General features: G+C 56.9%; 1 protein-coding gene across 4 annotated transcripts in view; it reads right to left on the reverse strand.

The window, feature by feature from the left end:
• SNTG2 (syntrophin gamma 2) overlaps positions 1–15,553 on the reverse strand; it is a 136,610-nt gene that overhangs the window by 94,426 nt on the left and 26,631 nt on the right. For all 4 annotated transcript variants that reach the window (XM_047845279.1, XM_047845280.1, XM_047845278.1 and 1 more), the window contains 3 exons: positions 10,959–11,002; positions 10,813–10,854; positions 956–1,043 (listed from right to left, as the gene is read on the reverse strand). In XM_047845279.1, the coding sequence (XP_047701235.1) occupies positions 956–1,043; positions 10,813–10,854; positions 10,959–11,002 (174 nt within the window). The remainder of the gene's footprint in view (positions 1–955; positions 1,044–10,812; positions 10,855–10,958; positions 11,003–15,553) is intronic.

Below are 15,553 nucleotides of genomic sequence, written 5' to 3' on the forward strand. Positions count from 1 at the left end.
AGGGATCTTACCGACGGAGGAATATCAACTTTCCCGAGAAAGGCGAATAGTGGCCTGGTTACCCCAGTGCGGTCTGACAGGAAAATGGATTCTGAAACTGACTTGCTCAGGTTCTCAGGGAGAGAAAGTAAGAAGTCGACTGAGTTCAATGACTTTCTGTCAAACGTGGGCCCTCCTGCAAGACGGGTTTCCACCACGGACGCGCCCAGAGGACTGCGCCGGCCCCCCAACCACAGGCTTCTGCGGTTGGGGGGAGAAGAGGGAGAGAAAACGCGGAGAACGTGGCCAGCCCAGGGCGGGCACTGGTCCTCCACAGGACGACACGGAGGGTGGGACCCACCCCCGTCCTCGGGACGCCTGCCCTGCCAGAGCTGGACCTTGAGGGGCCACCAGCAGAGTCACAGCCCCTGCGGGCACGATGGTACCTAACGCCCCCTCTGGCTGAGAGGACCGCACCTCCACCCCCACTGAACCATTCTGCACCTGTTGTAAAAATGTGGTGGCGGCGGAGTCCGTAAGGGGCATGGTGACTACTCTGACGAAAACGTCTGTATGGACGGGCGACCCATCGCTTCCAAACTGGGTCACAGCCGAGTACGGGAGACGAACACGGGGCAGGCACTTCACAGTATGCACTTACTACTGTCTTCTCTCTCTCGGGGGATCTCCCAAGTCTACACAGGTACTTCAGGTACAACCTTAGTTCCCGTACACGTGCCGGTGCACATGCAGGAAGCGTGATCAGCGAGCCTACCCGCAGAAGTCAACTGATCCGCACGCGGTAGTCGGACGCCTCCACTAAGAGGCTGCGGACGTGGAAACGCAGGGTGTCTATCGGTGCCCCTGCTGCCTCCGAACCCGCGCTGGGGACCTGGCGTATGCCTGTCAGTGCCGTGTCCTGTGCAGACACGGCGAGGCGCGGGAGGACAGTGCCCCGACGGTCTGCCGCCCTTACCTAATGGGAGCTTCAGAAATGCCGGCGCCTCCCTGAGATAGTCAACAGTGATGGCCACCTCGTCGCCAGCGTTTCTCAAAAGATGCACCTGTCAACACGACAAAAAATAACTACTTTACCACCAGGAGAGGATCAAACACAGAATTAAAACAAGAGTCCTATGCACCTGGCCTGCTTCCCGAGAATTCCACGCTGGTGATTTCCTGAGACACTGAGGGCCTGTGGGCCCCTGGAGGTCTGAGCTCGGGTCTACATGGAGGCTGTGCACACCAGCAGGGACGAGCTGTCTACACAGGTGCTTTTGCACACCATCAGGGGCGAGCCGTCTACACAGATGCTCATGCATGCTTCCTGCATTCCGTCTACACGGACACTTGTGCACACCATCAGGGGCGAGCCGTCTACATGGACGCTCGTGCACACCAGCAGGGGCGAGCTGTCTACATGGACACTCGTGCACACCAGCAGGGGCAAGCCTGCATTCAACCAGACCGGGCTCCCCGCCCACCACACGGGCCGTCTCCCCGAAGGTCGAGTCAGGTGAGGACTCAATGTATTGGCAGAAAGACTCAAGCATCAGACGCCGGCAAAACGCACACCGCCACGCAGCTGAGACACGGCTGACCACCAGCCCCGCTCCAGGTCTGAAGCACAATTCTGGAGGGAGGAGCGGGCACCTCTCCCTGTGCCAACGCATCCCCACCACGGGGCTCTGCTTCCACCCACGTCCGGTCAGCTTCCCGTGCTCAGCGCACTCACTGGTGTTGAGGCAGACGTGACGTGGCTGCTCCAGAGCCTGGGATCACGCGGGCACACGGCTGGGGCACTCCAGGTCAGGCCCAATCAGGGCCGGTGGTCAGCCGTCCGGCCGGCGTGGGGACCCTACGGGCTTGCACTCGGCTCTGTCACCCCCAAGTCCAGAGCTCTCAGACACCTGCTGTCGTCCCCTGCACAGCCCTGAGAGCCACACAAAAGCCCTTGTCCGCCGTGACAACGACCACCGGGCACCAGCACCTCCACCCCAGTGGACCCGGGACCACGCCTGCCGGTGGCCTGCGTCACCTCAACCTTGACCTCACACCCAGGCCCTGAATTCCCCCTAAATACTCCAGGCTGCAGACTCACCTCCGCAGCGTCCCTCCCACACCTTCCATGTCCTCCCTCATTCCCCGTGGCCATGCATTGATGGCCTCCCGCCTCACGCGGGCCACACTGACTCTCTAAGGATTAAACCACGTGGTCCTGTGGCTTTGCCTCTGCTCACACTTGGTCAAGGTGGGTGGACACCAAGCCATCCCTTCCATAGCCGCCTCGTCGGACCTGCTCTCCGGACAGGTGCACACGGGACATGTCCACTGCCAGGGACGAGGTCCAAACCCGCCTCCAAACACAGCATAGGACCAAACCGCTTGGGAGCTCATGGTAGGGGTCAGAGCCCCCAGACCAGGAGGGGGGCCTGGGAGCACCTAGCACCGGCCTCTGCTCGCGGACAGGCCTCAGCAGGCCCCGATGCGTCTGTGGTAACCTCGCCACTACGTTCTCTCCGTCTGACCTGAGAGACCACCACCGGCCACCCGGCCCTAAGCAGCAGCTCCTCCACGGACGCAGGTGGGGTCGCAGACACTCCACCACATCCGAGGAAGAGCACCGAGGCCCCCGAGACGTCCTGAGCTCGTGTGGCTTTAAACTTCAAAGAGCGAGCGTCCCCTGGACGGAACAGCCCCAGATCTGTGCATGCAGGTGGCCACCTTCAGCGGCCTCTCCAGATTCTTCTTGAAGGAGACGCACACACCCCACCTACGTAAACACCTGCAGCAGTCACAGATGGAATACCACGCACAAGGCTTTCTGGACATGACACGCGTCGAAGCGTTAACGTCTCCTACCTGTTTAGTGGAGGTTGATTAACCCCAAAGAACCCGCCGCACCTTTTCGTGAGTCTGCCCTTGTGTGTGGTTCACGAGGCCCCTCAAGAGACACCACTTGGGACAAGTTGATTTTGTCTGCGGGACAGTGAGGCGTGCGGCAAGCGGCCTGAAGGAATTCAACACTTTTACTGGCACACGGGGCCCCCTCCCCCCCTCTGCCCACCGCGATGCTCTGGACGCCCACGTGGGGGCCACGAAGGCTCCGCTTCATTGTGCGTCTTCCCCAATTTGGTGCAAGGTTTGTGTGCGTGTTCAGAAATGTCTGCGAACAGGGGCGTCTAGGGGACTCAGTCGGTTAACTTCGGTTCAGATCGTGATCTCGCGGTTCGTGAGTTCGAGCCCCACATCCGGCTCACTGCTGTCAGCCTGTCAGCCCCAAGCCTGCTTCAAGTTCTCTGTTCCCCCCTCTCTGCCCCTCCCCTGCTTGCGCTCGCCCAACAATAAAAAAACTGTCTGGGACACTCGTCATTAATGCCTCCACACTCACCAAAGGGCTCCAAGACCATCTCTCCCCTCAAGACATCACCGGAAGACTGACAGGTGCAGGGGCAGACACCTGACTGCAGCCTCGAGGTCGGACGGCTCCTTGCCACCCTGAGCGACACACAACTGCCTTGTGCATCTAACCAGAGTCTCCTCTCCTCCTGCGTCACTGACCCTGAGGCACATCGGTCCCACCCCCACAGGGCAGCTGGGGGCTGCAGACTCCAGCTTCTGATTCCCACCTGTGCCCTCAGCTTCCTGCAGCCACGTCAGGGACCTTTTCTTTTAAGGAAAGATTCAACTTCTGCGTGAATTTTCCCAAGCTTTTTAATTTTTTAACTTTTTATTTTTTGAGGGCGAGAACATGTGAGCAGGAGAGGGGCAGAGAGAGAGAGAAAGAATATCCCAAACAGGCTCCAGGCTCCGTGGTGTCTGTACAGAGCCTGACTCGGGGTTCCCCGACCCACAAACCATGAGATCATGACCTGAGCCTAAGTTAAGATTCGGATGCTCAACCGACTGGTCCCCCCAGGCACCCCGAATTTTCCCGAGCGTTTAACAAAAGCCACTCAAGCCATTCAAACCCCCGGGGTCTTAGCGCGTTGGTGGGGAGCTTCCACAACAGAAGTTTATCTGCCGGGGTCAGAGGCCAGAGCCTAAGGTCAGGGGCCAGCGGGGCTGGACACCCGTGAGGCTCCTCCCCAGCCACGGACGGTGTGAACGGTGAGCGGCGTGAGCTCGAGCGTCTCTCCTGGTAGGGACACTGATCCCACCCCGGGACCCGCCCATGACCTGACTGAACCCCCATCACCTCCACGGGCCCACCTGCTAAGGGCACCCAGGGGCCAGAGGCACCGCATGGGAACGTGGGCACAAACCCTCCCTCCGCCCACACCAGAGGCTGGAAAGTGGCGCAGGGCAGGTGAGCTGAGGCATCAGCGCGAATTATCCGCCGCGTCTCGCACACTCGCCTCCATGCACGAGGCCCGTAGCGCAGAGAAAACCAGTCCCTGTGCGCGCGGGGCTGGGGCGCGCGCGGGGCTGGGGCGCGCGCGGGGCTGGGGCGCGCGCGGGGCTGGGGCGCGCGCGGGGCTGGGGCGCGCGCGGGGCTGGGGCGCGCGCGGGGCTGGGGCGCGCGCGGGGCTGGGGCGCGCGCGGGGCTGGGGCGCGCGCGGGGCTGGGGCGCGCGCGGGGCTGGGGCGCGCGCGCATGCTCACAGGCTCCAGCCCAGCCTGGCCCTCCCCGGGCCTCCTCTGCTCCCTGAGGTCCCGTCGCCTGGCCGGCCGCACTCACAGGGTCCTATGCCTGACCTTGCCGAGCTCCCGGGGTGTCTGCACCACATGTGTCCTCCACACACATGGGTACCTGCCGCTCCGGGTGGCCCCCATGTGACGCCTCACACCCTCTTCGCGCAGCTCCGATTCCCGGACCCGTCACTGCACCCCTTGACCCTCACCCTCTGGCATCACGGCCACCGCTGACCATCGGTCCCGTGGCGCAGGCGGCACCACGTGGCCGGAGGGACACAAGTGGCCGATCAGCCTCGTGCCATCCTCATGGCCTCATTCTAAGGGGGGGGGGGGGCGGGGGTCTGAGCGCGTAAGCCTGCGTCCTCATCCCCGCTGAGGGGACGTTCCTCCTCGTCTCCTCTCGGCTGAACCCCGAGGTCACCTCCTCTCCCTGAGGTCAGTCAGCTGCAGGTCACCACCCCCCGCTCTGGGCGTGCATCAGCCCAGGGATCCCCCACCTCGGAGGCTGCACCTGCGCCTGGTGAGCGGCCCTGGAGCAGGAACAGCCCATGGCGCCTCCACCCCTCCCCCCCTTAGCGCCTCATCCCCAAGGGCAGAAAACGCTGGCAAACACTGTCGCTGGCAAACACTGTCGGCCTCCAGGCAGGCTACCCTCGCTGACTCCCCTGAGGCGGCCTCTGCCCGCCAAGCTCTACGGCCGTCCTCCTCCGTGCCTCCAGGGACGTCTCAGATGCCCTGCCCAGGCGATGACGTCACACTGTCCACTCGCCTCCAGGATGCCACGCCATCCCCCCCACGCCCCCGCCGGGATTTCTTTCCTGAATTCCCAATGTGGGAGATTTAAGGGGCTGCCCCTGGGCCCTCCCTCCGCATGTGTAACTGTCACTCTGAGCCATGAGATAACTATTCGTGTGTATTCCATATTTATATTCCTAGTATTTTCCTTACAACTCAAAGTAACAGACTCTGCTAATGTATCATTCAAACAGAGATAATCCATTTTTTATTAAATTTTTTTAATGTTTATTTTTGAGAGACAGAGCACGGGCGGGGGAGGGGCAGAGAGAGCATGAGATACAGAATCCGAAGCAGGCTCCAGGCCCCGAGCTGTCAGCACAGAGCCCCACGCAGGGCTCGAACTCATGGAGTGTGAGATCGTGACCTGAGTTGAAGTCGGACGCTCAACCGAGTGAGCCACCCAGGCACCCCTCCTTTATATATATTTTTGACGATAATCGTATAGCAATATGTCACAGTTTGTTAATAGCTTTATGCGTCCACTTGTGTAGGCTACGGTACCCAGCTACCTAGGTGTTGCTGTAAAGGTATTTCGTGGATGTGACTGATGTCTGCAGTCAGGGACTTTGAGTAGAGCTGGTCACCCTCCATACTGCAGGTGGGCCTCATCTAATTAGTTGAAGGCTCTAAGATAAAATTTGAGGATTCTCTGAGGAAGAAAACATTTCTATTAGCGGAAGCCACCAATTCTGCCTGAGAGCTTCAAGCCTCAAGCTCTGACCTCCAGAGTTCCCTCCTTCTCTGTCTCTCCCCGTCTCTGTGTGTCGGTCTCTCTCTCTCTCTCTCTCTCTCTCACACACACACACACACACACACACACACACACACACACAGAAATCCAGTATCTCCCTCGATGGCTCTGTTTCTCTACTAGAACCCCAAAACATCACCCACCATTAAAACAATCCTCGAAATAATAGTCGGTGGTACATAATTTGGCAAGAGCAAAGTGTGGCTTGAGGTAATCGATTGGGGGCCTGATGGGTTTGTGTGTAAGATCAGGGAGGTTTGAGCAAAACCTTTCCTTCCTTCTGAGTTAGAACATGATAGATCGTGTCCCGAGATGACAGCAGAAAGTATCTGTCATCCTCTGTCACTCTGAAGACGCCAGCCTCCGAAAGGACACGTGGGGATTCCCTCCACCACTTTCACACCCCAGAAAACCAGCCACGCTGGCAAACACACGGAACCCCAGTTGCAATCCCCACTGCCGTCCAGGTGCGCTCTGCTCCGTGGCAAGTGACGCCCTCCGCCGGCACAGCGACCTTCCCTCGTCTGTTGGCAGAAACAGCCTGCTTTCGGAGGGCAGCACCGGGGCCATGCCAGCGACCTGTCAGTCTCTGCTCCACAGGACCCGGGGCCTCTCAGGGGGCATCATGGTCTGCTACGTGGGGACACCATGCTTATCCAACTTGGGGGAAACGAGGCAGCACCCTGGAGGACCTGGTGATGTGAGGGAGAGAGAAACGACCCCACAAACACATGCAAGCCTGGGACCCCCGTGGGCTTTGCTGGTGGCCTGGGGCAGGTCAGACACTCCGGCCGAAGGACAAACTGCTGCAGGTTGCACCCCTACGGCGAGGAAGCCAACCAAACCCCCAGAGGTCTCTGTGGATCCTGATGGGACATCAGCCCCATCTGCGCTTTCCAGACGGCCGATCGTGACAAGGCTCAGCACCGCAGTCACACGGCCGCCACGTAAGGGCTCAGCAACCCAGACAGCACGGCCCAAGACCCGAAGGGGCCGGGGGGTCCGTGCAGACAGGCCCTGTAGGCGGCTCCTGGGGGAGGCCAACAGGACAATCACACGCACATCCTCGGGTGTGGGACTAAGGCCATGTCAGGAAAACCGTATCTGCTAATACATACGCTCTCGTCTTGAAAAGGCTCCTTGGGAGAGCAGGCTGGTCCCCGGGCTCTGGCGGGGTCTCGGTGATCGACCTCGGGCCAACGAGCCACACACAGTAACTGTCCACCGAGGCTTGCCCGTCACCTGCCCCACTACCCCTGGGGACCGGGCTGGACCGGGTCTTGGTGGAAGAGGTGAGCCTGTGAACAGGACTCTTGACTACCACGGCTCCTTCCACAGCCACGTGACACCCCGCTCGTAAACCACAACCACGACACCATCACAAGTTTTATTTCCTACTCCTTGATTTTGAACTCTACTGATTAAGAAGTCTGGACGTTCGGGAGGAATCATGCTGACCCTAAGGCATCTAGTGAAATCTCTGTGTGGTGCTGGCTGATTCCAGTGTGCCGTGGGGTTGAGAACCCCCCCCCCCCCCCCGCAACTTTCCAACTCAGGAGTGAGAGAGTATTGTCATTAAGTTATCTCTACCTGTCTGTCAACCTACCCATCACCCATCTCTCTCACCTACCTATCTACTTCTATCATGGAATCTTCCACCAATCATCTACCATCTATCATCTATCTGTCTATCATCTGTTATCTATCTACAATCTATCATCTATCTAATCTAATCGCGTCCGTCCATCCATGCACCCATCCATCCGTCTGTCTGTCTGTCGTCCATGCATGCATTTCAGCCTGTCTCTCCACCCAGCTCTAATGCTCCTTCCCACGAGACGGGAAGGCTGCTGGAATCTTCTGTCAGTTCACGGCAACAGAGCTTCGGGGCAGGTCCTCATGGGAGCAGGACAGAGCGCACTGTAACCCCTGACCCCTGAAGAGAATATGTGGGGGGTCGCGCGAGGAGGCAGAGGGCGACGCCCCTGGGACGGGGTGACAGGCATCTCAAGGGCTCAGTGTCTCTCCCAGGAGCTGAGAGCAGACGCAGGATCGGGTGGCTCGCCGCCAGCAGGGGTGCAGCTTTCGCTCCCCCGTCAGACCACACTCAACCCTGAGGGGGAGGCCTCGTTCCGCATGATCCGATGCCATAGTATCAGGCATAAGAGACGTCCCACGCATATTTGTCGTGGGTGACCTGGGGGGAAGCGAGCGTCCGCTCTCAGGGAAACCCTTCTGTCCTGGCTCACCCCTGGGGCAGACTGTGGTGGCACAGCCGGGACAAGGGACCCGCCACCCCGTTTTCTTTGTTTTGTCCTCAACATGTAGTTGGCTTTATTTCTGTGGGTTACGTTCAAACCCACCTGAACTTAGAAACTGTCCCGAGGCCTCCGTGAGAACAAAAGTCCTACCGATGACTGAAATATGCACAAAAAGGACTAATTTCAACTTAAATAGGAGGCTCTGGAAATAAGTTAGTGAATTTTTACTGATTACGGCAGTTTTCATCCGTGTGTTCGCAGCACCTGAGAACTCAGTCTGCTACGTGAGACCACAAGTAACATCCTATCGCAAATCGGAGAGGTCTTCTACAGTTTCTGACCCCGTTGCGGAAAAATGAAACCCGTCACGCGGTCCGGACAGCACAGACCCTGCTCCAGCCCTCGACTGCCGTGAGCTCTGCCTGCACACCCACCACGGCCCCCGCTCCTCACGGACCCGCGTGGCCGGGGACCCGCTGCGTGAGCAGTCACCTCCTCTCCAGGCACCTCCTAGCTCCGAAGGCAGGTGTCAGGCTCTGACTTTCCGTTTTCTCGGGTGACGGGTCTCAGAACGCGCCCAAGGCACACACGTGCCCAAGGACACTTACTCCCTGCCACAGCAGTTCTGATGACAGACGTCGACGTGGAAAAAAACACACAGTGTATTAAAAAGAGGGAAAGTTGCATGTTTATTCCCACAGATGCATTATGTGGAAATAAACAGACTTCTGTCCCCATCACGTATCGGAACTCTTCCAAAGCTTGGGCAGAATGCGGGTGATTACGATTCATTTTGTGGATCCTTTGTGTTGAGCAAAACCGACATTTTTCCTTTTAGAATTAACTGAAGCTAGAATTCACTCTTAAAGGCAAGCGTGTGAGACTATGATTTCTGAGGTCTTCACAAATTTAATATTTTTATGAACTTTATGATGGAATCTGTCTCATTAACAGTGTTGCAATCATGTGTTTTCTGTCACCTAAGAATGTAGACGTGGGGGTCCTGGGGGTGCTCAGGCAGTTGAGCGTCTGACTCCTGATTTTGGCTCAGGTCATGATCTCAGGGTTGGTGGGTTCAAGCCCCACATTGGGCTCTGTGCTGATGGTGTGGAGCCTGCTTGGGATTCTCCTGCCCTCTCCCTCAGTCCCTCTCCCTGACATACTCTCTCTAAAATAAAAAAGGAGGTAGACGGATAATTTGATAGTGAGATTTTAAAAGTATATTTGTGTCAAATATTAGAATATCTCCGTTTACAAGGTATGCACCTCGTTTACTCAAGAATTGGTTTCTTGGATGAATGCTGGGCCGAGGAGGGGTCACTGTGGTGCACAAGGCCTCCCCGAGTCATGGGCTTCTTCACCCTAACAAAACAAACCTTTGCAGAGAACGTCCCTTGAGACCAAGAAACAAGTTTATCCCCAGTGTGAGCGCCTTCCCCACACCTGGCACAGGTCCAGGGCCCCGAGCGAGGAGGGGGGATGGCGAACAACTCTTCACGGGCTGAGATTACTGGGGACTCTGTGCCAGTGTCGTGGAAGTTCAGGGGGACCGCATCAGCAGACTTTCTGCCCTACGTGAGCCAGGAGGTGGCTTCTTGGAAAGATAAACACTGACGGATGGACGCACGCCGACCCTTCCCAGGGACAGTAATACATTATGCTTGGTTCCCTGTAACGTGCAGAGTAAAGTCCCTGTGGGGGGGCGCCAACACCTCTGGGGGAGGCGTTCCTTCCCGCCTCGCCCTCCAGTGACCACCCCTGCTCTGCACTTGACCGCACTACCCACCCATCCCCCACCTTCTCGGTTTCAAGAGCCAGCTTAAACACCTCCCCACCTTGGTGCCGTCCTGGCCGCAGTCACACGTGAGCACATAGGGCTTCTTCGTGCCCAACTTCACGTGGATGTTCATTTCACCCCTGCTGGCATCCTGCACCTGACCTGAACTGGACAAAGTCCTCTCCCACAGAAGGAAGGCTGGAGCACGTGCGTGTTGACAAGCCTTTGTCCCAGACGGTCACCAGGTGCGTGCGTCACGGGACATCCTGCCCGGTCTGCCCACGTTACACACCAGCGTGCTCCAGCAAGCCAGTGGTCCTCACTGCCCCAGGGGCTGGGTCCACACTACCCGAACTCAGTCCCCCAGTTGGAATAGGAGCAGTTCCTTCCACCCTGCTCAGCCCGTGAGAACCCGTCACACAGCGTACGGGACGCGCCTCGCTGCCACGCTGGGCTTTTCACGCAGGTCCTCTGGGAGCACCCTCACTAAGTTTTCTAAGCTTTCCTTCCAATTCTGGAACTCTGTGTCTAGGAACGCACTCAGTGAAATACAACTTAGAAAAATCGTTACGATAGAAGAACACATAGTAAGAAACGAGGCACACTCACCACTTCTTCATGGGTCGCGTGTTCTACGTTAATGCCGTTAACCTGAGTAGACAACAAATTGAGAGCTGAAAATTGTGAGGATGATCACTGATTACTGTCACTATAAAATAAACAACAGGGCGGAGGCTCAAGTTTAAAATACTGACCTGCAGGACGGCGTCTCCGACGAACAACATCCCTGTCTGGTCGGCTGCAGGGTTGCAAAAGTGGCAACAGTGTTAAGAAAAATTGAGGTCATCACTCTTTTTAGGGCCCCGTTTAAGCTCAGTGCCCACAGCAACTGCAATGGCTTATGTGTGTGCCCATGTGTGTGCGTGTGTGCACACACATGTGGGTGAACACAGGTACATGCGTGCACACGTGTGGGCTGAGTGAGCATGTGTGTGGGATGTGTGTGCACACGTGTGGGGTGAACACACACGTGGGAATGTGTGCAGGGGGCATATACGTGTGTGTTGTGCGTGCGACATGCAGGGGTGTGCAGTGTGAGTGTGCGTGGGTGTGCGCGGGCCTGTGGTGTGCAGTATGTGTGTGAGCGTGGGTGCCTGTGCAGGTGTGCAGCAGGTGTGTGTGGGTGCGCGTGCGAGGGCCCGTGCAGGTGTGGGAAGTGCCAGCACAAGGGGGTAGGCAGGTCCCGCCCATCAAGCTGAGCACGTTAAGGGAGTTCCTCCCTAGGCACACAAGAGCCCTTTAATAGGGAAAGAAGCTCATCACGTTCGTGGAAAGTCAGCTTCCCGGTTTTCATCAAGTCGGCACAGGCCATGAAGCAGGAAACCCAGAAACTCTTTAGCATTTCCAGTCTTTCTTGGGGACAAATTTACACAGACGGTTTTAATTAAAGAGACCGTGCGGAGACCGGAGGCTCGCGGTGCCGTCCGCATTACCACTCTGGTCCCCAGACACAGAGACGGCTTCCAGGAAGACTGACGCACCTGCCCCAAATAGAAGGTGCTGCGGTTTCCTGTCTTCGTGCGGATTGGTTTTAATTTTTAAGTCTTTGGTTAAATATTGGAAGCCAGAGACTACGCTATTCTTTAAACATTGCAATTCTCTTCACGCTCCCTGTATGTATTTAAGGTGAGTTATTAATATTACTTCTGGTCATTGTAACGATATTAAACTTTGTTGAAAATGAAATACAGCCCACATCACTAAACGTAATGGTACTGATCTCGGCTAGCTAACAGGGTTCTCACTTCCACGGCAGCTTTGCCCAGAAAAGCTGCGTGACCCACTGGTGTGACCAATGTCCCTGTCTCTGTCTCCCGGTCTCTCTCCCGCTCTCCTTCGTCCTTCCTGCACCCCCTCCAGCTCTGAGCTGGGGGCAGAGAACAGGACAACGCTGGCTTCAGGGGCTCAAAGTCTAGCAGGTGAAAACCCACACAGGGCGACAGAAGGATTACTGACTACTGGCTACACAGATTCTTTGTAAAATGTGCACGGTAGAGTCCCCACCTAAACACAGCCCTGACCCAGCACGAGAGGTGTGCGTGGCGTTTGAAAAACCCCAGGTGCAGGACACGTAACTTTGTGGGTGCAGTGGGGGCCTCAGAAAACCTAGAACACAGACACCAGAGTTCCCCTTGCAGCCGAATGGTAAAAGGGAGAGCATGCTAGCGAGGGGTCCCTCCAGGCTCGGTCGGGTGGAACGGGGTGAGGCGAGCCGGACCGAGGAGGGGGCTGCAGGGGCCAGCGGCCACGGTGTGTGAGGCCCTGAACACCATGCTACAGGCGGGACAGAATTTCAGGATGCCGCATCCTTCAGAGCAGGGCTCAGCCTCTCGACACCTCCCTCCGTGATTCGCACATACTTGTCCTCCACTGAATTTCAGTGAATGATACTCTCATCCCGGGTCGCTCTGGAAAAATGGCATCTATATGAAAGGTGAACTCAGGTAGTAAGGAATTCAACTTTATCTGAATTTTTCTTTTTTGGTTCCAGACATTCAGATGTGAAGTCTTAAGAGTTTGAACAGTGAGGTCTTTACTTGCAAAATTATACAAATCTATTCAATAGATGTTAACATATATTTACATATGGAGATATAATCGTTTCATGTGCACGTATGATCTCTGTCTTTGCTGTGTCTGTGCCTAAAACCCACTGACTCCCAGCCCCACCTGGCCCGTCTGAACTCCTGGTTCTCAGCCCTCAGAACAGATGCCTGAACCCTCCACCTCCATGCTCCCACCACCCCCTTTCCATTCCTGGGACCAGCCCCTCTCCAGCTGTGGGACCAGCCATACAACTGAGCCATCCCCTTGACTCTACTGGGGCCAGGCTGTCTCTCATGATCAGAACGACCTCCTCCCCATGCACCTGTCACTGTACTCTCACATGAAGCCCTCTACCACCTCTCAGCTCTCTCTGTTCACACAGACCAACAAAGGGCCTCTGGTGGTGGCTCAGTCTGTGCTCAGGCCTCCCCGATGATGCTGTCTAGCTCCTGCTCCCTCAACATGGTCTGTGTCCCCATCCCTGCTCGGGCACCGACCGTCTGTTCCCAAGCCCACGTCGCCACCAAGTCACTGCTCCTTTGTGGAGAAACTATGGCCTTTGATGCTGACTTCTGCTCGATTACCTGCTGTTAAAACTTAACTATACTTGTCTTCACTTTTATGAGAAAGAAAAAGGACAATAATAAGAGTTATTTGTTAAAATTGAACAACCAATAACAAAAAAGTGACAGTGTCAGCAGTTGTTAAAAGTAACCTTGATACCTTGGATTGCTGTATAACCCACGCTGATGTCTCAGAAATACCATCCCCAGCTCGCTCTCTCTCTCTCTCTCTCTCTCTCTCACTCACACACACACACACACACACACACACACACACACACACACACGGGCTCTGCAGAATCCCCAAGTGACACACACACACACACACACACACACACACACACACACACACACACGGGCTCTGCAGAATCCCCAAGTGACTATAGAATCACAGGGAAAGACTGATCACCTTCAGTAATTTGGATCTGATTTTCTGAAAATAAACCCCTGTCGAGAACACCCCCCATTCTGGCAATTCTGCAGGAAGCGCAGGGTGCAACAGGGTCCCACAAGGTGCATGTGACACAGTCCCACAAGGTGTGACACGGTTCCCCAGGGTGCGACAGGGCCCCCAGAGTTTGACAGGGTCCCTTAGGGTGCAACAGGGTCCCTTAGGGTGCGACAAGGCCCCCGCAGGGTGGGACAAGGCCCCCGCAGGGTGGGACAGGATCCCACAGAGCTTCAGCATTTCTCACCCAGAGGATGAGTCCACTTCTATCATCTGTTTCAAGTTCTGTTTGTTTCGACAGCTTTAAAATCATGCCGTTCATCGGTTTGTTTCCAGTAAACAAGAAGAGGCACGGAAACGCTCTTCATCCCACTCTCTCCACCCCTAACTCGGTCCAGGATTGGCCCCGGGGCCTCCTCCCCCATAGGGCCAGCTCTCTGGACACGGGAAGTAGACTGGGGTTTGGTGAAAGAACCGGGGGGAGGCGAGTGTGGCGAGAAATTCTGCTCCCACTCTGCACTCAGCCGCCCCAAGCGGGAGGGGCGTCTCAGGCTGTGTGCGCACGACTCCGGTCGGGTGCAGCCTAACCCATCTCGGAGTGGGGTCTACCGAGATCCACGGACCCCCAGAAGGGGTCAGGGGCTGACCTGCTATCGCCGTGGGCGCGCGGGCCTGCGTGTCTGGACCTCGTTCTACACACTGAAGGCGGGCTCCCCCACGGAACCGACAGGAAGGTGGGGGCCCCGCGGGCACCTCTGCTGGTTCAGGGGCAGTGAGACGGGAGCCCAGCACACGGGCCCTGGGTCTGAGCGGTGTCACTGCAAGGCTGCGGCACCCTGAATCAGTCACGTCTACGAGAATGGAGCTCGGACTCTTCCCTCTGCTTCCTGAGGCGGCTGGCGTTCGGCTCCCCAGGCACCTGTCGCACATCCCCTGGGCGTGCAAGACGGCAGGGGTCTCGAAGGGCTCAGCATCGGCTACAGATTCAGGAGTTAGTGTTGACCAGAAGCAGGGAAGGGGGAGGGGGAAGCTTTAACGTGCAATCAGCTAAACTGATGAAATATCACGGATGTGAAAATAAATCTGAAAGGGCGGGCTTACGCCAGCGGACTCCATCTTGTTCTGTGTCCTTCACCTAGACCACGCCTCCTCCCTTTGAGTGACCTCCCGCTCACCCATTCAAGCTTCCTGATCAAAACACGCCACTTCCCCAGCCAATTGGCTGCCCCTAGACCCCTATAAAACCTTTGTGCTTTTGAAACTCGCTCTCTTTCCCTGGTATCTCACCACTGCGTCGGTGCAGGTAGGGGATTGAGCTCGAGTTAGCTCGAATAAAGGCTCTTTGCTTTTGCATCGGACTCGGCTCCCTAGTGGTCTTTGGGGATCACGAATTCTGGGCATAACATTTGGGGGCTCGTCCGGGATCCCCAAGACCCCCAAGGGACCCCCGACCCGGAAAGCCTGACTGGCCACGGTTAGTGTCTGTTTGTTCTGTCTTTTCTGTGTGAGCTCATTTCTGGAATTCTGGTAGTGCCCGACGCGGTCTAAGTGGACGCACTGGAGGACCACGGGCCGGGAGTTTCGGAAGACGTTCCGATTCTCCCTTCTGGAGGGACGTGGAATCCCCTCATCTGTTTCGGAGGGACGTGGAATCCCCTCAAAGGTCTGAGACGAGGTGGGTCGCTCCCGCTGGTCGGCGTGAGGCCATCGTCTTTGGAGGGACGTGGAATCC

The sequence above is a fragment of the Prionailurus viverrinus genome, unplaced genomic scaffold, assembly GCF_022837055.1.
Source record: "Prionailurus viverrinus isolate Anna unplaced genomic scaffold, UM_Priviv_1.0 scaffold_33, whole genome shotgun sequence".
Lineage (NCBI taxonomy): Eukaryota > Metazoa > Chordata > Mammalia > Carnivora > Felidae > Prionailurus > Prionailurus viverrinus.